The 22204-nt window shown below is 38.4% G+C and overlaps 1 protein-coding gene across 3 annotated transcripts; it reads left to right on the forward strand.

Annotated features, from left to right (window-relative positions):
- The first annotated feature begins 330 nt into the window (after window positions 1–330).
- Window positions 331–21229, forward strand: SUGP2 (SURP and G-patch domain containing 2). 3 transcript variants are annotated; one of them, XM_083879831.1, is made up of 10 exons: window positions 331–512; window positions 2225–3850; window positions 5917–6025; window positions 8258–8727; window positions 10861–10972; window positions 12815–13326; window positions 17125–17189; window positions 18360–18496; window positions 20144–20261; window positions 21118–21229. In XM_083879831.1, the coding sequence occupies exons 1-9, from the start codon at window positions 398–400 to the stop codon at window positions 20259–20261; spliced, it is 3264 nt and encodes a 1087-aa protein (XP_083735957.1). In that variant the 5' UTR covers window positions 331–397; the 3' UTR covers window positions 21118–21229. The 3 variants fall into 3 exon arrangements, with proteins under 3 accessions (XP_083735957.1, XP_083735958.1, XP_083735959.1); XM_083879832.1 differs by having other exon boundaries at window positions 21124–21192; XM_083879833.1 differs by lacking the exons at window positions 20144–20261; window positions 21118–21229 and having other exon boundaries at window positions 18002–18395.
- The last annotated feature ends 975 nt before the right edge of the window (window positions 21230–22204 follow it).

Below are 22204 nucleotides of genomic sequence, written 5' to 3' on the forward strand. Positions count from 1 at the left end.
TGAAGGGGCGTGGCCAGTGTGAGGGCGGGTATGATTAGACCGATACGGGGCGTGGCCTAAAGGGGGGCGTGGCCACCCGCGGTCTCCGTTCAGCCCGGGAGCGGCGGGAGGGGCGTGGTTACCGGTAAAAGGGGCGTGTCCAGCGGGAGGCCCCGGTGTGGCGGGAGGAGGAGGAGGCGGCGGGGCCGCGGCCGCCTCAGGGAGGGCGGGCCGGGCTCGGGCTCGGGCTCCGCTTCCAGCGCCTCCTCCGCGCGGGGGGACAAACGGGAATCGCCCCCTGAGGGCTGCGCCTCCCCTCAGGCCGCGGCGGGACCCCGGGCCCGCGTCAGGCCGTGTGTGCCGTGCGGCCCGCGCTCCGTGAGGGGAGGGAGGAGAAGGAGAAGGAGAAGAAGAGAAGATGGCATCTCGCAGGATCACCCGGGAGACGTTCGAGGCCGTGGTGCAGGACAAAGTTAAACGGTACCGCATGGAGCGGAGCGATGCCGTGGGGGACTCCATCCATCATTTCAAAGGTGAGCAGCCCTGGCATCATCATCGCCCGCCTGCCATTTATTTATTTGCCATTTATTATTTGCCATTTATCTGCCATTTATTTGCCTCGAGCTGGTGTTTTTCCACACATCCCTTTTTTTTTTTTTTTTTTTTAATGGAAGAACAGCTGGAGGGAAAGGACTGACACCGTAATAATGCGGGAGGGAAGAAAAATAATAAAAAATAATGGGAATTCAGACAAAGGGAATTGTGTTCGGCATCAGAGAGTGGGTCCAATTTCAGCCAGGTCTCCAGGGAGGTTGCTGCAGGATGAGGTTTTGGTGATGGCTGATAAGTTAAATAAATGTGGGAGTGCCTACATTGGGGTCTTTGTGGTTGGTGTTATTTTTTGGGGGGTAAAAAAGCTCAAATCAGGGCACTGACCTCGTGAATGTGGCACAAAATGTGGTCCCCAAATTATTTCACCTCCTAAATCTGAGATGTGAAATGTCCAGCAAGAGGCTTGGATGGAATTCACAGGGATGGACCTTCACAGGATGAGCTTTAAAATTAAATAAATTAAATCTGTTCTTTTTTTAGGGTTGTGTGAGCCCTGAAGAAATAATTTATATTAAACATTTCCGTTTCTTTCCAAGTATTCTTTGCTTTCTGAATTGAACTTCTGGGATTGGGGAGCGAGGATAATGAGAAATATTAGAATTTCCTGCAGTAATGAGATAATTGGGGTTGAGTTTGGAGAAGATACGAGTTTCTGTCCAGCAATTCCTCTTGGGAATCCTGGGCTGGGGATGAGGTGGGGATTGCCCAGAGCTTGGAGTCCACGGGCTTGGAGATCTTTGACAATTTTAATTCTGGTAAAGCTGAAAACTTGGGGGTTTGATGGTCTTTGTGCCTCGGGGACTCCAGGAGAAGATGGGAAAGAGATGAGCCAAGAAAAATTTGATTTAGAGAACTTGAGCTTCTGTGGAAGATCCAGACTTGAGAAAGGGAGGAGCCAAGAAAAAAATTGATTTAGGGGAGGTCTTGAGCTTTTGTGGAAGACCAAGATTTGAGAAAACAAGAAGCAAAAATTTGATTTAGGGGAGAACTTGTAGAAGATCAAGACTTGAGAAAGGGAGGAGCAAAAATTTGATTTAGAGGAGATCTTGAGCTTCAGTGGATGCTCAAGACTTGAGAAAGGGAAGAGCAAATAAAATTTGATTTAGGGGAGATCTTGAGCTTCTGTGGAAGAGCCAGAATTGGGAAAATGAGGAGCAAAGAAAAATTTGATTTAGGAGAGAACTTGTAGAAGATCCAGATTTGAGAAAGGGAGGAGCCAAGAAAAATTTGATTTTGAGGAGATCTTGAGCTTCTATGGAAGACTAAGATTTGAGAAAACGAGAAGCAGAAATTTGATTTAGGGGAGATCTTGAGCTTCTGAAGAAGATCTAGATTTGGGAAAGGGAGGAGCCAAGAAAAATTTGATTTAGTGGAGAACTTGAGCTTCTGTAGAAGATCCAGACTTGAGAAAATGAGGGTCAAAGAAAAATTTGATTTAGGAGAGAACTTGTAGAAGATCTAGATTAGAGAATGGGACGAGCAAAGAAAAATTTGGTTTAGGGGAGAACTTGAGCTCCTCAGTGTCTGTAGGGGTTGGAACATTGGGATATCCCAGTCAGCCACGTGGATTCCCATCAGAAATTCAGACATTTTGACCTTTTTAAACCTCTAAAGAATATTTTTTCCCCCCCAGCTCACTCCAGGCCTCTGCCCCGGCCCCGCTACAACGACGGGAGGTTCCCTCACGCCAACTCCCAGCACCAGGAGTGGAGCCAGGAGCCCAGGGAGGATTACCCCAGGGAGGATTACCCCGGGGAAAACTACCCCGGGGAAAACTACCCCGGGGAAAACTACCCCGGGGAAGATTATCCTGGTCCTTCCTACAGACCCGGCAGCCCCTTGCTGCGGAAGGAGAATTATTTCCACGGACAGTTCTCCCGCCGGGAGCGGGAATTCGGCCGGGATTTCGGGCGCCCCGCTCCCCAAAACAGGGAATTTGGGCGTGGGGCTGCCCCAAACAGGGAATATGGGCACCACCCCGCTCCTCCCAGCCGGGAATACGGACAGCAGAGCCGGGAGTACGGGCGGGATTACGGCCACGAGCAGGATTACGGCCCCTCCTCAGATTGCTGGGAGCCCCACGAGCCCGAGTTCGGCTCCTCGGATGTTTTAGGGGATTTTAGGTCTCCTGGGTTGATGGAGGAGGAGTATGGAGGGGGGGAAAACCAGGAGTACGAGGGGGAGTTTGGGGACAGCGAGTTCCGGCCGCCGCTGCGCAGGGGAGGAGGAGTGGGCAGGGGGAGAGTGCTGAGGGGAAAACGCCTCACCCGGGGCGTGGTGAAACCCAAAGTCTTCAAAGGAGACCTCAAAGGACCCCTGAAGAAGTGGAACGTGAAGAAACCCCAGGATCTCAAAGCTCTGGACCAACCCCTGGAAGTGGCCAGCCAGAGGCCGGTGCCCCTCCAGCAGCAGCAGCAGCAGCAGCAACGCCCCAAACTGCCCCCACACCCTCTGGCGGCACAGAGACCCATCCTGAGGCTGCCAAAACCCACCCAGGCCTTCAGGAACCTCAGCTTCGACCTGGTGGACAAGTCTGACATCTTCTCCACCTTCGGGGTGGAGATCATCAAGTGGGCAGGCTTCCACGCCATCAAGAACGACGCCGAGTTCTCGCGGCTCTTCGGGGCCCTCTTCGAGCTGGAGACAGAGACCTGTGCCAAGATGTTGGCCTCCTTCAAGTGCTCCCTGAGGCCAGAGCACAGGGATTACTGCTTCTTCACCATCAAGAGCCTCCAGCACGCCGCCCTCAAGACGCCCAAGGTGGACAACGAGTTCCTGAACATGCTGCTGGACAAAGGGGCGGTGAAGACCAAGAATTGCTTCTTCGAGATCATCAAACCTTTTGATAAATACATCATGAGGCTGCAGGACAGGCTGCTGAAAGGGGTGACCCCTCTGCTGATGGCCTGCAACGCCTACGAGCTCAGCATCAAAACAAACGGCTTTGGGAACCCGAGGGAGATGGCCAACGCCTTCGAGACCACCGTCAGCCTCTGCAGGAAATCCCTGGCCCTGCTGGGCCAGACTTTTGCCTTGGCCTCTGTTTTCAGGCAGGAGAAGATCCTGGAGGCCGTGGGGCTGCAGGAGATGGCACCAGCCCCCACATCCTTCCCCAATTTTGATGATTCCACCCTGTTTGGGAGGGAGTACATTGAGAATTTGAAGGCTTGGCTGGACAAGAGCGGGTACCCCATCCAGATGAAGAAGGCAGAGGTGGAACCCACGGAGCAGGTCAAGGGAGCCTCACCTGACAGCAAAGGTAATGGGAGAGGGGATGGGAGAGGCTTGGCAGGGTGGGGTTGGGTTTTGTGGAGTGCTTAGGGCAGGAATTCCTGACTCTGGGAGCTCCAGGGGAATCCAAACCAGGTCTGGGGCAGGGAGGGTATTCCAGGGGAATCCAAACCAGGTCTGGGGCAGGGAGGGTATTCCAGGGGAATCCAAACCAGGTCTGGGGCAGGGAGGGTATTCCAGGGGAATCCAAACCAGGTCTGGGACAGGAAGGGAATTCCAGGGGAATCCAAACCAGGGTTGGGGCAGGGAGGGTATTCCAGGGGCATCTCAGGCAGGGCTGGAGCAGGGAAAGAATTCCTGGTGAAACCAAATCACTGCTGGAGCAGGGAGGGAATTCCAGATGAATCTAAATCAGAGCTGGGTCAGGGAGGGATTTCCAGGTGAATCCCAGTCAGGGCTGGAGCAGGGAAGGAATTTCAGGTGAAACCCAGTCACTGCTGGGGCAGGGAGAGAATTCCAGATGAATCTGAATCAGAGCTGGGACAGGGAAGGAATTCCAGGTAAATCCCACTCAGGGCTGGGGCAGGGAGGGAATTCCAGTCAGGGCTGGAGCAGGGAAGGAATTTCAAGTGAATCCCAGTCACTGCTGGGTCAGGGAGGGAATTCCAGGGGAATTCAAACCAGGGTCGGGACAGGGAGGGAATTCCAGGGGAATCTAAATCAGGGCTGGGTCAGGGAGGCATTTCCAGGTGAATCCCAGTCAGGGCTGGAGCAGGGAAGGAATTCCAGGTAAATCCAAATCAGATCTGGGGCAGGGAAGGAATTCCAGATGAATCCAAATCCAGGTTGGGGCAGAGAAGGAGTTCCAGGTAAATCCCACTCAGGGTTGGAGCAGGAGGGGAATTCCAGATGAATCCAAATCCAGGTTGAGGCAGAGAAGGAATTCCAGGTAAATCCCACTCAGGGTTGGAGCAGGAAGGGAATTCCAGGTAAATCCCACTCCGGGTTGGGACAGGGAGGGAATTCCAGGTAAATCCCACTCAGGGTTGGAGCAGGAAGGGAATTCCAGGTAAATCCCACTCCGGGAATCTGTTGGAATTTTCGTGGTGAGATCAGGTCCTTCCTTCTCTCCCTTGCCCCTGTTTTAACCTCAAATCCCAGATTTTCCCCTCATTTCCAGCACCTCAAGGCAGGGAGGCCAGGCCCAACCTGGAAGTGGTTTAATTACAGAGGAAATAATTTGCATATATGCAAATCTGGAGATGTCACCATCACCACTTTCACCAGATCCGGGTGCATTTTTTTGGAGATGTCCCTGTCCCATCACTGAGTTGAGTGATTCTTCCTGCTTAAAACATTCCTGGTTTTTTTCCCTAATTCATCCTGATTTTTTTTCCTCATTAAGCCTCAGATCCTTTCTCAGGGAGGTTTTGCAGCACTTAAAAAAAAGAAAAAAATAAATATATTTGTCACTTGGGTGGGAGCAACCTTCAAATAAACTGATTTTCTACAAAACCCTTTTGCTGCATTAAAAAATTGCCTTTTTTTTGAGGATGATTTTTCACTTGCCCAGCGTGGTCATGGATGTATTTTTTTTTATTTTAGACCAAGGTGGGGTTTTTCTTCAGTAATAAACAGGTGCAGAATCTCAGTTAAAATTTAGAGTTTTAGTTAATTTAGTTAATTTAGTTAATTTAATTTGTTTTTATTTTGGGATGGATTTCCAGCAGGTCAGGGAGGGAGATCCTGCCCCTCTGGATTTGGGATCTCCAAAAGTCCCTGACCAAACTGGGGATTTTGTTCCTCCTTTTAAGGAAAAGAAGTATAAGAAATAATTATTAATTAATTAATTAATTAATAGGAAGTAATAATAAATAAATAAATAAATAAATTTATTAAGTAAATGTAAAATATAAATTAAAATTGCAAATATCAATGGCCCGAAAACACCCAAAAACACACAAAACCCCTTTTTTTAGGGGGTGAAAATACACCAAAAAAAATTAAAAAAAAAAATCCCAACGCCTTGAGATGAAAACAACGAGTGAGGTTGGTTTATTTTAATTTATTTTTAATTTTTATTTCTCCCCACAGCCCCTCAACGAGCCGACAGAAAAATTGTGGCCACAATTGAGCAGCTGGTGACCAACATCGTGTCGGGAACTTCTTCTGCCAAAGACAGGAAAAACTGCCCCGAGTATTGGTGGGTGTGTGGGGGAATATTGGAGTGAATTGAATTAAAAATTCAGCTTTTCACTCAGTGGGAAAGATCAAAGCTTGATGTATGTTTAATTTGCTTTTTTGTTGGTCTTTTGGGTTTTTTTGTTGGTTTTTGGGTTTTTTTTTGTTTTTTTTTGGTTGTTGGGGTTTTTTTGGGTTTTTTTTTCTTGGTTTTTTGGGGGGTTTTGTTGTTTTTTTTTGTTTTTTGGGTTTTTTTGGGATTTTTTTGTTTGGTTTTGGTTTTTGGGGTTTTTTTGTTGATTTTTTGGGGGTTTTTGTGGGTTTTTTGTTGGGTTTTGGGGTTTTTTTGTTGGTTTTTTGTGGGTTTTTTGGGGGTTTTTTTGTTATTGTTTTTTGTTGGTTTTGGGGGGTTTTTTGGAGATTTTTTGGTTTTGGGGGGATTTTTTGTTTGTTTTTGGGGTTTTTTGTTGGGTTTTGAGGTGATTTTTGGGAATTTTTTTTGTTGGGTTTTTTTTGAGGGTTGTAGTTTTGGGGTTTTTTGTGGGTTTTGTGGGTTTTTTTGTTGTTTTTTTCGGGTTTTTTGCTTGGTTGATTTTTTAGTGGTTTTTAATTGGGGTTTTTTTGGGGGGGGTTGTTGTTTTTTGGAGGGTTTTTTGTTGTTTTTTTGGGTGGGTGGGATGTTTTTCCTGGAGCTCATTATCCCCAGAAAACTTCATATTGTTGCTTTTGATGTGCCAATAATCCTCTTTGTCATCCTAAATTCGAGGCTGTTCAAAGGAATTTGCGTTTTAGGAGAGAAAAACTGACACCCTGGGTTTAGAATTCCAGGAAAAAAAGCTGGAAAAAAGGGGAGATGAGACGTTTCCAGGTGTGGGAGTTGATTAATTACCCAAATCATTCCATTATTTATTTCCTTGGCACACTTTCCTGGCTGTTTGTTACTCCCAGAAATTCAGTGTATTCTCAGCCTCGCGTTAAAACGCCTGGGAAAAACAACAACAAAAAATCTCAAATAAATAAATGAAGACCCCAAAAACACAGACACAAAACCCACAAAAAACCCCAAAACAAACAGACTAAAAACCCCCAAAACACACAAAAAACAAACAACAAAAAAAACCCAAAACAAAAAAACAAAGCCCAAAAAACAAAACAAAAAAACCAGAACCCCCCCAAAAAACCAAAAATAACCCCACAAAAACAAAAACCCCCCCAAACCATGAAAACAAACAAAATAGCCCCAAAACCACACAAAAAAACCAAGCAAAAACACCCAAACAAAAACCTCAAAATACAAACAAAAAACCAAAAACCACCACAAAAACCCCCCAAAAAACCCAAACAAAATCCCCCCAAAAACACAAAAAGAAACAAACCCCAAAACCTCCCAAAACCCAAAAACACAAACAGAAAACAAAAGAAAAAACCTACAAATAAAACACCAAACAAAAAAAAAAAAAAACCCAAAACAAAAACTCCAAGAACCAGAAAAACACACAAATGAAACCCATAACTGTCCCCAAACCAGAAGAAAAAATAAACAAAAAAATGCAAAAGCCCCCAAAACCACAAAACAATCCCAAACAAACCAACAAAAAACCACAAAAAAGCTGGATTGATGAGGGGTTTTTTTTCTTTTTTTTTTTTTAAATGAAGATTTCTATTAAAGAATGAAGATTTTCTTTTAAAAAAATGAAGATTTCCAGCTGATCTCTCCTTTGTTTTCTCAATTTTCCCAAGATTTCCAGCTTCCTTTCCTTTCCTTTCCTTTCCTTTCCTTTCCTTTCCTTTCCTTTCCTTTCCTTTCCTTTCCTTTCCTTTCCTTTCCTTTCCTTCCCTTCCCTTCCCTTCCCTTCCCTTCCCTTCCCTTCCCTTCCCTTCCCTTCCCTTCCCTTCCCTTCCCTTCCCTTCCCTTCCCTTCCCTTCCCTTCCTCCCCAGGATTTCCAGCTGATTTTCCCCTTCTTTTCTCTATTTCCCAAGAATTTCCAGCTGATTTTTTCCTTTCTGTATTTCCCAGAGTTTCCAGCTGATTTTTCTTTTTTTCTTCTCCTTCTCCTCCTTCTCCTTCTCCTTCTCCTTCTTCTCCTTCTTCTCCTTCTTCTTCTTTTCCTTCTTCTTCTCTTCTTCTTCTTCTTCTTCTTCTTTCCTTTCCTTTCCTATTTCCCCAGGATTTCCAGCTGATTTTCCCCTTCTTTCCTCTATTTCCCCAGGATCTCCAGCTGATTTTTTCCTTTATTTTCCCTCTCTCCCCAGGTTTCTATCGGACGAGGAGAGCCTGGAGTACAAATACTTCAAGCTGAAGCTGTCTGAGGCTCAGAGGAGGAACCCACCCGAGTCAGAACCTTCCCCCGAGTCCCTCCGTGCTCTGCTCTACGCCAGGAGAGCCGCCAGCATCAAAAAAAAACTCTTCAAGAGGAGCAAAAAACCCAAAATTTCATTTATTCTCCGCGCCAGCAAAGGCAGGAGGGCCAGGAGAGGCACCAGGACTGTGCCGGCAGAAAGGGGGAAAAAAGGGAAAAACCCGCCTGGTTTGAGCAAAGTGGAGATTTCAGAGGCAAAATCTGAATTTGTGGGGCAGGAATTGTCACCCCTGGGTGTCCCCTCGGTGGCCCAGGGTGTCCCCAGCTCGGGGGGAGCACAGGGGACACTGGAGGCTCCCCAGGATTTGGCGGCAGCAGATTCAGCGGAAGTTTCATCAGATTTGGGGGCTCAGTTTGCTGATGGTGAGTGAGAGGTTGGGGAGTTGTGTTTGGATTTAAATTGTGTCCAGAAAAAAAAAATAAATTAAATTGTATCCAGTAAAAAGGAAAGTAAATTTTATTAAAAAAAAAAAATTAAATTATATCCAGAAAAAAAATAATTGTATTTAGAAAAAAAAAATTATTAAAAAAAATTTTAAAATTTTATCCAGAAAAAAAATTTAGAATTTTATATATATTAAAAAATTTAAAATTGTATCCAGAAAAAAAATCTCAAAAAAACTCCTAAACTTGTCCTGCCATCCGATTCAGCAGATTCTGCAGAGGTTTCATCAGCTCTGGGGGCTCAGTTTGCTGATGGTGAGTGAGGGCTTGGGGTTAGATTTGGGTTTATCAGTGGCATTAATAATATTCACGTTGTAAATATTTGCAAACAGGCAAATCTGGAGTTGTCACCATCACCACTTTAACCAGATCCAGGTGCAGAAAAAAAAACCAAACCAAAAAAACTCCCCAAAAAAGCCAAAAAACCCCCCAAACCTCCAAATTTCTCCCGCAATCCCAAAGAATGCTGGGAAACCCCAGATATAATTTATGTTATTTATTTTATATATTTTACGTATATATATATATATATATGTAGAAAAAAAGCCAAAAAACTCAAATTTCTCCTGCAATCCAAAAGAATTTTTGCTGGGAAACCCCAGATATAATTTCTTTTATTTTATATTTTATATTGAAATTTTTCTTTTATTTTATGTTCTATATATTTATAATTTTTATATATTTACTTATATATATATTATATATACATATATGTATACATATATACACGTATACATACATACACACATATATACACATACACAGGTACACAAATACACACATATACATTATATACATATATACATCTATATACACATATACATATACACACACATATATATACATATATACATATATACATATATACACACATACACACATATACACACATATATACACACATATATACATACATATATACACATATACACACATATACACACATACACACATACACACATATACACATATACACATATATACACATATACACACATATATACATACATATATACATACATATATACACATATACACACATACACACATACACACATATATACATACATATATACATACATATATACACATATACACACATACACACATACACACATATACACATATACACATATATACACATATACACACATATATACATATATATATACATACATATATACACATATACACACATATACACACATACACACATACACACATACACACATATACACATATACACATATATACACATATATACATACATATATACATACATATATACACATATACACACATATACACGTATACACACTTACACATATACACACATATACACATATACACACATACATACACATATACACACATACACATATACATATATACATACATATATACACATATACACACATATACACGTATACACACTTACACATATACACACATATACACATATACACACATACATACACATATACACACATACACATATACATATATACATACATATATACATACACATATACATATATACACATATACACACATACATACACATATACACACATACACATATACATATATACATACATATATACATACACATATACATATATACACATATACACACATACACACGTATACACATATATACATATACGCGTATATACACATATACGCACATACATACACATACATACACATATACACACATATCTAGATATATACATATATGCATATATAAACATATATGCGCGTATATACACATATATACACCCATATACACATATACACACATATATACACATATACATATATAAACATATATACACATACACATGTATATATATATACACATATACATATATACACATAAATATACATTATACATATACACATACATACATACATATGCATGTATACATATATATATGTATAGTTTTTTTAAAAAAAATTCTTTCTATGTTATACTGATAAAGTGGATAAATTCTCAGCCTCCCTGCCCTTTCCCAGGCTCTTTCCTGACCCTTTTCTTGCCCCTTGCAGTGGATGCCAAAACCAAGGAAACCGCAGAGAAACTCGCCAAGTTCGTGGCTCAGGTGGGACCAGAGATTGAACAGTTCAGCATCGACAACAGTGCAGACAACCCCGACCTCTGGTGAGCCCCAGAGATTGGATTTTTACACCCAGTTTTGGGCTGAAATCTCTATTTTTTTGTGTCTTTAGAAAATAAGATTTTAAGGGGGATATTCTCCCTTAATGGCGATTAATGAATTGATGATTAATTCTGAAATTAGTGAAAAAATTGAAATTATTTGAAATGTCTCAGGAAAATAAATGAAATGATCTGAAAAAAAAAAAAAAAAAAAAAAGCCAAAAAAAAAACCCCTCCACTTATTGATGAATTAATTTCTTTTTTCGTTCCTAAAAACCAATTCCTGAATCCTGGAATTTTCCAGGTGATTCCAATTAATTCATTCTTGTCACTGAATTAATTCTTTTTCAAAGAAGAATTTGGGAAGAGCTGCTGAGCATCGGCTGAGAGGGGAGAAAAAAATTGGTGTTTGTAGGGAGGGAATCCCTCATTTCTCCCCAAAAACACCTGCAGAGAACACCCCAAAATCACAGATTTATTCCTGATATTTTACATTATTCCAGATTTTTTTGTCCTTATTTTCTCAGGAATTTTGACCTTGATTTCCCTGGATTTTTTTACCTTAATTTCCCTGGAATTTTGACCTTAATTTCCCTGGGTTTTTGACTTTATTTTCCTGGATTTTTGAGCTGGTTTTCCTGGGTTTTAACCTTATTTTCCTCTGGATTTTTGACCTTAATTTCCTTGGACTTTTTGACCTTATTTCCCTGGATTTTGACCTTTATTTCCTTGGATTTTTAACCTTAATTTCCTTGGATTTTTGACCTTATTTCTTTGGATTTATGACCCTAATTTCCCTGGGGTTTTGACCATATTTCCTTGGATTTTTGACTTTAATTTCCTTGGATTTTTGACCTTATTTCTGTGGATTTTTGACCTGAATTTCCCTGAAATTTGGAGCTTATTTCCCTGGATTTTGGACTGTAATTACTTTGGATTTTTGACCTTATTTTCTCTGGATTTTTGACCTCATTTCCCTGGATTTTTGACCATATTTCCTCTGGATTTTTTATCTTAATTTCCCTGGAATTGGGACCTTATTTTCCTGGATTTTGGACCTAATTTCCCTGGATTTTTGACCTCATTCCTCTGGATTCTTGACCTTATTTCTCTGGATTTCGGACCTTATTTCCCCTGGAAATTTGACCTTATTTCTCTGGAAATTTGACCATATTTCCCCTGGATTTTAGACCTTATTTCCTGGAATTTTGACTTGGTTTTTCTGGATTTTTGACGTTATTTCTGTGGATTTTTGACGTTATTCCCCCTGGATTTCTGACCATAGTTCCTCATGATTTTTGACTTTATTTCCCCTGGAATTTTGACCTTATTTTCTCTGGATTTTTTGACCTTATTTTCTCTGGATTTTTTGATATTATATCTGTGGATTTTTGACCTTATTTCCCCTGGATTTCTGACCATAATTTCCCTGGAGTTCCGACCTTATTTCCTCTGGAATTTCGACCTTATTTCCCCTGGATTTTTGACCTTGTTTCCCCTGGAAATGTGACCTTATTTCCTGCTGTTTTTTTGACCATATTCCCCTGGATTTCTGACCATATTCCCCTGGATTTCTGACCATATTCCCCTGGATTTCTGACCATATTCCTCTGGATTTCTGACCATATTCCCCTGGATTTCTGACCATATTCCTCTGGATTTCTGACCATATTTCCCTCAATTTCTGACTATATTTCCTCTGGAATTTCGACCTTATTTCCCCATGATTTTTAACCATAATTTCCCTGCATTTCTACCCATATTCCCCCTCAACATTTTTCCCTCTTATCCCCCTTCCATTCACCTTTATTAAATTAATTTTTAACCTCTTTTCCCTCTCCCCAGGTTCCTCCAGGACCAAACCAGCTCCGCGTTCAAATTCTACCGGATGAAAGTCCACGAGCTCTGCCCCTCCATCACCTTCAACCCCGAGGCTGCAGAGCCCCAAAAACCCCCAGGGACAACAACCCTGGACTCTGAAGACGAAGAAGAAGAAGAAGAAGAAGAAGAGGAAGAAGAAGAAGAAGCTGAATTTGAAACCTCCCAAGCACCGGGAGATGATGATGATGCTGATGATGATGATGAGGATGATGAGGATGATGATGATGACGTGGCAGCAGGTAGAAGGGTGACAAACCTAGAGGAGGATTTGCTTCCCAGAGCAGGAGAGGAGATGGCAGGAGGTGAAGTGCAGCTCTGCAGCCCCTCTGATGGTGCTGTCCCAAATCTGTCGACACAGGCACCGCCAGCCCCGGCCCCCGGCGCGCCCTTTCCCCGAAAAAGGATCAGCAGCAAGTCCCTCAAAGTGGGGATGATCCCGGCTCCCAAACGGATCTGCCTCATTGAGGAGCCCAAAGGTCAGTGGGGATTGAAATATTTCATTTTGATATTAAAATAACAGAGGATTTGGGCAAAAATTCTGATTTTTTAGGTGTTTTGTTGCTATAAAACCATCACGTTTCTGTAATACAACATTGAGCAGCGAGTCCCTCAAAGTTGGGATGATCCCACAAGGATCTGCCTCACTGAGGAGCCCAAAGGTTGGTAGAAACCAAATTATTTCACTTTTCTGTTGAAGTAGAAGAGAATTCGGGCAAAAATTCTGGTTTTTTCGGTGTTTTTTTGCTGGTCGTCGCTTAAAAACGTCACATTTTTTCATACGAAAATGACCCCACAGTTGACTTTAAATCTTCCTTCAAGTGGTGAAGGATCTGCCTCATAGAGGAGCCCAAAGGTCAGTGGAAAACAAAATATTTGAGTTTTATATTAAAATAAAAGATTTTGGGTAAAAATCCCAATTTTTCTCACTAGAAACCATTGCATTTCTCAAATACAACATTGAGCAGCGAGTTCCCCAAAGTTGGGATGATCCCACAAGGATCTGCCTCATTGAGGAGCCCAAAGGTCAGTGAGGATTGAAATATTTCACTTTTATATTAAAATAGAAGAAAATTTGGGCAAAAATCCTGATTTTTTTAGCTACTTTTTTGCTGGCGATCGATAAAAATTTCCGTTTTTTCCTACAAAAATTGACTTTAAATCTTCATTGAAGTGGCAAAGGATCTGCCTCATAGAAGAGCCCAAAGGTCAGTGGAAAACAAAATATTTCACTTTTACATTAAAATAACAGAGGATTTCGGCAAAAAATCTGGTTTTTTTGGTGATTTTTTGCTGGTGATCGATAAAAATTTCCATTTTTTTCCATACAAAAATTGACTTTAAATCTTCATTCAAGTGGCAAAGGATCTCCTCTCACTGAGGAGCCCAAAGGTGAATGGGCACTAAAATATTTTACTTTTTTATTAAAATAACAGAGGATTTGGGAAGAAATCCCAATTTTTGAGATCATTTTTACCTTAAAACTGTGGCGGTTCTCGAATACAACATTGAGCAGCGAGTCCCTCAAAGTTGGGATGATCCCACAAGGATCTGCCTCACTGAGGAGCCCAAAGGTCAGTGGGGATTGAAATATTTCACTTTTATATTAAAATAGAAGAAAATTTGGGCAAAAATCCTGATTTTTTTTAGCTACTTTTTTGCTGGCGATCGATAAAAATTTCCGTTTTTTCCTACAAAAATTGACTTTAAATCTTCATTAAAGTGGCGAAGGATCTGCCTCATAGAAGAGCCCAAAGGTCAGTGGAAAACAAAATATTTCACTTTTACATTAAAATAACAGAGGATTTCGGCAAAAAATCTGGTTTTTTTGGTGATTTTTTGCTGGTGATCGATAAAAATTTCCATTTTTTTTCATACAAAAATTGACTTTAAATCTTCATTCAAGTGGCAAAGGATCTCCTCTCACTGAGGAGCCCAAAGGTGAATGGGCACCAAAATATTTTACTTTTTTATTAAAATAACAGAGGATTTGGGAAGAAATCCCAATTTTTGAGATCATTTTTACCTTAAAACTGTGGCAGTTCTCGAATACAACATTGAGCAGCGAGTCCCTCAAAGTTGGGATGATCCCAAACGGATCTGCCTCACTGAGGAGCCCAAAGGTCAGTGGGGATTGAAATATTTCACTTTTATATTAAAATAGAAGAAAATTTGGGCAAAAATTCTGGGCTTTTAGGTGGTTTTTTGCTTTAAAAATGACTGGTTTTTTCATACCAAAATTGGCTTTAAATCTTCATTAAAGTGGCAAAGGATCTGCCTCATTGAGGAGCCCAAAGGTCGGTGGAAAACAAAATATTTGAGTTTTATATTAAAATAGAAGAAAATTTGGGCAAAAAATCACGGTTTTTTTCATTTGTTTTTTGCTGGCGATCGATAAAAATTTGCATTTTTTCATACAAAAATTGGCTTTACATCTTCATTCAAAAGGCAACGGATCTGCCTCATAGAGGAGCCCAAAGGTCAGTGGAAAAAAAAAATATTTTACTTTTATATTAAAATAACTGAGGATTTGGGCAAAAATCCCAATTTTTCAGCTATTTTTTTTTTGCTGGTGATCACTAAAAATTTGCATTTTTTTTCATACAAAAATGGACCCAAAAATTGACTTTAAACCTTCGTTTGAGTGGTAAAGGAGAAACTGAATGGAAGAGCTCAAAGTTGGTTGGGCACCAAAATATTTCATTTTTATATTAAAATAACAGAGAATTTGGGCAAAAATCCCAATTTTTAGGTGTTTTGTGGCTTAAAAAAATACATTTTTTATACAAAAATGACCAAAAAATTGACTTTAAAAGTGGCAAAAAAAAGAAACTGAACAAATAATTTGTGTTTTGGGAAAAGTTTGTCTCAATCATCTTCCAATATTCCCTGAGTGTATATTGATATTAAATTAAAAATATATTTATTTTTTAAATTAATTCTGAACTTTCTTTTTAATCTCATTTTACTTATTCCTTCTATTTTAAGTCCAGCATTAAATTAGGGTTAAAATTCAATTTTTTGGAGATTTTTTTAGCCAAATAATTTGAATTTTGAGCTGAATTTTGAGTTTGTTCCTTGAAGTGCACGAACATTTTTAAATCCAGCATTAAATTTAGGTTAAATTTTATTTTTTGGAGATTTTTTTAGCCAAATAATTTGAATTTCCAGCTGAATTTTGGGTTTGTTTCTTGCAATGCACAAACTGTTTTAAGTCCAGCATTAAATTAGGGTTAAATTTTATTTTTTTGGATGTTTTTTAGCCTTGTTTGGAGATTTTTTTATCAAATAATTTGATTTTCCAGCTGAATTTTGGATTTGTTCCTTGCAGTGCATGAACTGTTTTAAATCCAGCAATTAATTCAGGGTTAAAATTGATTTTTTGGAGATTTTTTTAGCCAAATAATTTGAATTTTGAGCTGAATTTTGAGTTTGTTCCTTGAAGTGCACGAACATTTTTAAATCCAGCATTAAATTTAGGTTAAATTTTATTTTTTGGAGATTTTTTTAGCCAAATAATTTGAATTTTGAGCTGAATTTTGGGTTTGTTCCTTGCAATGCACAAACTGTTTTAAGTCCAGCATTAAATTGGGGTTAAATTTTATTTTTTTGGATGTTTTTTAGCCTTGTTTGGAGATTTTTTTATCAAATAATTTGATTTTCCAGCTGAATTTTGGATTTGTTCCTTGCAGTGCATGAACTGTTTTAAATCCAGCATTAATTCAGGGTTAAAATTGATTTTTTGGAGATTTTTTAGTCAAATAATTTGAATTTCCAGCTGAATTTTGGGTTTGTTCCTTGAAGTGCACGAACATTTTTAAATCCAGCATTAAATTTAGGTTAAATTTTATTTTTTGGAGATTTTTTTAGCCAAATAATTTGAATTTTGAGCTGAATTTTGGGTTTGTTTCTTGCAATGCACAAACTGTTTTAAGTCCAGCATTAAATTAGGGTTAAATTTTATTTTTTTGGATGTTTTTTAGCCTTGTTTGGAGATTTTTTTATCAAATAATTTGAATTTCCAGCTGAATTTTGGATTTGTTCCTTGCAGTGCATGAACTGTTTTAAATCCAGCATTAATTCAGGGTTAAAATTGATTTTTTGGAGATTTTTTTAGCCAAATAATTTGAATTTTGAGCTGAATTTTGAGTTTGTTCCTTGAAGTGCACGAACATTTTTAAATCCAGCATTAAATTAGGGTTAAATTTTATTTTTTGGAGGTTTTTTTAGCCAAATAATTTGAATTTCCAGCTGAATTTTGTCTTTGTTCCCTGCAGTGCACGAACCCGTCAGGATTGCCTATGACAGACCCCGGGGCTGCCCCGTCACAAAGAAGAAAAAGGTAAAAAAAATTTCAAATTTCTGCCACAAAATTAAACTAAAAATGAAAAAAAAAAAATTCCAATTTTTCCAGGAAAAAATCCGAGCTGAAGTTGTGGCTCCTCTTGGGAAATTTTCTTTATTTTTTAGGGGGTCAAAATTCAAGTTTTAAAAAGGATTTTTTTAAAAAGGGTTAAAAAAAAAACTTCTTCAAAAGAAGGAAATTCCCTTAAAAATTGATTTTAAAAGAAACCAGGAAATTCCTTTAAAAATCCATTTTAAAAAGGAATTTCCTTTAAAAATTCATTTTAAAAAAACCCAGGAAATTCCTTTTAAAAAATTCTTAAAAAGACAGAAATTCCCTTAAAAAAAAAATCCTTTAAAACTTCATTTAAAAGAAGGAAATTCCTGTAAAAATCCATTTTAAAAAGGAAATTCCTTAAAAAAATCATTTAAAAAAGGAAATTCCTTTAAAAAATTCCTTCCAAGGACAGAAATTCCTTATTAAACAAAATCCTTTAAAAATTCTTTTCAAAAAATGGAAATTACTTTAAAAATACTTTTCAAAAATGGGAAATTCCTTTAAAAATTCCTTTAAACAAAAAGAAATGCCTTTAAAAATTCATTTAAGAAAAGAATTAAATTCCTTTAAAATTTCCTCTTAAAAAATAGTTTAAAAAGGAGGAAAACCCTTTTAAAAAATCCCTTTAAAAAAAGGAAATTCCTGTCAAAAAATTCAATTTACGCCCGTCCGGATGCGGAGTTCGACCACTTCACCAACCCCCTTCCCACCCTAATAAACTTTTTTTTTTTTTTCTCTATTTTTATTTTTAGAAACCCAAAGATTTGGAGTTTTCCCAGAAGAAGCTGAGCCCCAGGAACGTGGGGGGTTCCAGATGCTGCAGAGGATGGGCTGGCAGGAAATTCCTTTTTTTAAAAAAACTTCTTGAAAAAAAGGAAAATTCCTTTAAAAATTCCTTGGAAAAAAAAAAAAAAGGAAATTTATTTTAAAAAATCCGTTTGAAATTCCTTTAAAAAAGAAAGAAAAATCCTATTAAAATTCTATTAAAAAAAGGAAATTCCTGTCAAAAAATTCAATTTACGCCCATCCGGATGCGGATTTCAACCACTTCACCCACCTCCTTTCCCCTTTAACAAATACTTTATTTTTTTCTCTATTTTTTTTTTTTAGAAACCCAAAGATTTGGAGTTTTCCCAGAAGAAGCTGAGCCCCAGGAACGTGGGGTTCCAGATGCTGCAGAGGATGGGCTGGCAGGAGGGGCACGGCCTGGGCTCCAGGGGAAGGGGCATCCGAGAGCCCGTGCACCTGTAAGGGGAAAAAATGGGAAAAAATGGGATTTTATGGGGGGAATAAAGGGGTTTTAATAGGGGAAATATGGGGTTTTTAATAGGAGAAATTTAGGGATTTTAATGGGGGAAATAAGGGGTTTTAGTAGGGGAAATATAGAATTTTTAGTAGGGGAAATATAGAATTTTTAGTAGGGGAAGTAAGGGGTTTTATAGTGGAAATAAGGGGGTTTTAATGGGGGAATTTAGGGGTTTTAATAGAGGAAATTTAGGGATTTTAATAGAGGAAAATAAGAGGTTTTAGTAGCCGAAAATTAGAGGTTTTAGTAGGGGAAAATTCGAGTTTTTAATGGGGGAAATATGAGGTTTAGGAATGGGAAAATAAGGAGGTTTTAATGGGGGAAATTTAGAATTAAGAGTTTTTAATAGGGGAAATTTAGGGGTTTTAATAGAAAGTTTTAGTAGGGGAAAATAAGGGATTTTAATGGGGGAAATTTAGAAATTTTAATGGGGGAAATATGGGGTTTAAGAATGGGAAAAGAAGGTTTTTATAGGGGAAAAGAAGGGGGTTTTATAGGGGAAATTTGCAGGTTTTAGTAGGGGAAAATAGAGATTTTAATGGGGGAAATAAGGGTTTTTAATGGGGAAATTTAGGGGGTTTCGTAGAGGAAATTTAGGGATTTTAATAGAGGAAAATAAGTTTTTAGTAGGGGAAAATTCGAGTTTTTCATATAGTAAAAATCGAGGGTTTAGTAGGGGAAATAAGAGGTTTTATTAGAGGAAATTTGGGGGTTTTTAATTGGGGAAATTTAGAGTTTTAGTATGGGAAAATTAGGGGGTTTAGTGGGGGAAATAGAGGGTTTAATAGGGGAAATTTAGAGGTTTTAATGGGGGAAATAAGGGGTTTTAATGGGAGGAATTTTGACTTTTTCATAGGGGAAATAAAGAGTTTTTCGTAGGGGAAATGGAGTTTTTTAATGGGGGAAATGAAGAGGTTTAATGGGGAAATAAGGGGTTTTTAATGGGGGAAATATGGGATTTAAGAATGGGAAAATAAGAGGTTTTAATAGGGGAAATAAGAGGTTTTAGTATGGGAAAATAAGGATTTTTTAATGGGGAAATTTAGGGGTTTTTATAGGGGAAATATGGAAGGTTTAGTATGGAAAATTTAGAATTTTTAATAGGAGGAAATAGATGTTTTAGTAGGGGAAATAAGGGGGATTAATAGTGGGAATTTAGACTTTTTCACATAGGAAATAAAGGGGTTTTTATAGGGGGAAATAAAGGTTTTAATGGGGGAAATATGGAGTTAAGGAATGGGGAAATAAGGTTTTTTTATAGGGGAAATTTAGGGGGTTTAATGGGGGAAATAAAGGGGTTTTAATGGAGAAAATAAGGGGTTTTAATGGGGGAAATAGAGGTTTCAATAGGGGAAATTTAGGATTATTAGTAGGGGAAAATAAAGGTTTTAATAGGGGGAAATAAGGATTTTAATAGGGGAAAATTCAGGTTTTTAGTAGGAGGAAATAGAGCTTTTCATAGGGGAAATTTAGATATTTTTAATGGGGGAAATAAGGATTTTAAAGGGGGAAATATGCAAAAAAATGCAAAAAATGAGGGAAAAAATCTGATTTTTGGTTCTAATAATGAATTTTTTATCCTTCCCAGGGGAGCCACCTCTGCAGGGGAAGGTTTGGGGGTGGCAGAGGAAAACCAAGAAGATGCTTTTGACATTTTCCGCCAGAGGATGATCCAGATGTATCGACAGAAAAGGGCAAATAAATAGGTGAGAGAGTCAAAATTTAATAAAAAAATGGGGTTTTGGGTAAAAAATCTGAATTTTTGGGAGGTTTTTGTGGGTTTTGTGGAGCTGGGGGTGGTGAGGGATCACAAAATCTTCGTTTTTTACCCTTTTTATTCTCTTTTTTTATTCTCCCTTTCTTTTCTCTTTTTTCCTCTTTTTTCTCTTTTTTCTTTTCTCTTTTCTTCCTTTTTTCCTCTTTTTTTTCTCTTTTTTCTTTTCTCTCTTTTCCTATTTTTTCTCTTTTTTTCCTCTTTTTGTTTTCCTCTTTTTTCTTTTCTCTTTTCTTCCTCTTCTCCCTCCTTTTTCCTCTTTCTTTTCTCTTTTTTCCTCTTTTTTCTCTTTTCATTCTCTTTTCCTTTTTTCTTTTTTCCTTTTTCTTCTTGTTTCCTTTTATTTCCGCTTTTTTCTCTTTCTTCTCTTTTTCCTTTTTTCTCCTTTTTTCTTTCTCTTCTTTCTCTTTTTTCTTCTCTTTTTTCTTCTCTTTTCTTTCTCTATTTTCCTCTTTTTATCCTCTTTTTTCCTCTTTTTTCTTCTTTTCCTCTTTTTTCTTCTTCTCTTTTTCCTCTTTTTTTCCCTCTTTTTCCCTCTTTCTTTCCTCCTTTTTCTCTTTTCCTCTTTTTTCCTCTTTCTTTCCCTTTTTTTATCTTTTTTTCCCCTTTCATCTTTTTTTCCTCTCTTTTCTTCTTTTTTCCTCTTTTTTTCCTCTTTTATCTTCTTTTTTTCTCTTTTTTCTCTTTTTTTTTTTTTTTTCTCATTTTTCTTTCTCTTTTCCCCTCTTTATTTCCTCTTTCCTTCTCTTTTTTTCTCTTTTTTTCCCCCTTTTTTCCCCTTTTCCCAGCTCCAGCCTCTTCCATGAAGACCCAGCTCCTGTTCCCCCCTCGGTGTCTCTCTGGTTTTTGGTCGGATTTTTTCACCTCTGAATCCACCTGGAATTTCCTCCTCCCCTTCAGGAGCAGCAACTTCTCCAACCCAAGAGAAGAAAATAAACAAAAAAATCGACTTTTTTTCCCCCATTTTAGTGCAAGTCAAAAAAACTTTGGTAGAAACATTCAAAACCTAAAAATAAAAGTAGAGCTGGACAATTCCTGCCTTGCTGTCATCTTTTATTTTGATTTTTTTTTTAATTTTCTTGGTGAGTTTTGGCCATTTCTAAAGAGATCTGCACTTTTATTTTGATATTATTATTATTATTATTATTATTATTATTATTATTATTATTATTGTAATTATTATTACTATTATTATTTGGCCCCTTCCAAAAGCCTGGCCTCAAAAATCCAATTTTTTTTTAAATTCTTTTTGGCTTCTTTCCTACTCCTACAAACAGCTACATTTTTCTAGTTAATAAAAAAAATCAAATAAATCAATTAATTTAATTAAAATTAATTTAATCACCTTTTGAATCCTGCATATCTTCCACCTCAGTGGCCAAATCATAACCTGAGTGTGGATTTGAACAATAAAATAAATTAAAAATAGGCTCAAAAATTAAAATTATCCTGAAAAATTAAAATTATCCTGAAAATTAAATTATCCTGAAAAATTAAAATATGCTCAAAACAATGACGGGACCCTCGTGAAATAAATCAAAATTTGGGGGGGTTTTTTGTGAGTTTATTCAGTGGGAGCCTTGGCTGGGCTGAGAACTCTGAAATTCTCTGTGGGCAATAAAATTATTCCTAATTAAATCCTAATTATTCCTAAAAATTATTCCTAATTATTCCTAAAAATTATTCCTAATTATTCCTATTTAATCCTAATTATTCCTAATAAAATTGGGAATTTGGGGGGTTTTTTCCCTTTGGCTCTTTGGGGTCTGGGATGGATTTGGGGTGGGGAGGGACCTCAAAACCTGGTTGGGGACACTTTGGGGACACCCTGGGGACACCTTGGGGACAATTTGGGGACATTTCGTGCCATCCCAG

Source organism: Zosterops lateralis, assembly GCF_965231275.1.
Source record: "Zosterops lateralis genome assembly, chromosome: 29".
Classification (NCBI taxonomy): Eukaryota; Metazoa; Chordata; class Aves; order Passeriformes; family Zosteropidae; genus Zosterops; species Zosterops lateralis.

Coding starts and splice junctions, on each gene's coding strand:
- SUGP2 (XM_083879831.1), top strand. CDS start 398: ATGGCATCTCGCAGGATCACCCGGGAGACGTTCGAGGCCGTGGTGCAG. Junction 3,851..5,916: donor AGCCTCACCTGACAGCAAAG/GTAATGGGAGAG, acceptor TTCTCCCCACAG/CCCCTCAACGAGCCGACAGA. Junction 13,327..17,124: donor CCTCATTGAGGAGCCCAAAG/GTCAGTGGGGAT, acceptor TGTTCCCTGCAG/TGCACGAACCCGTCAGGATT.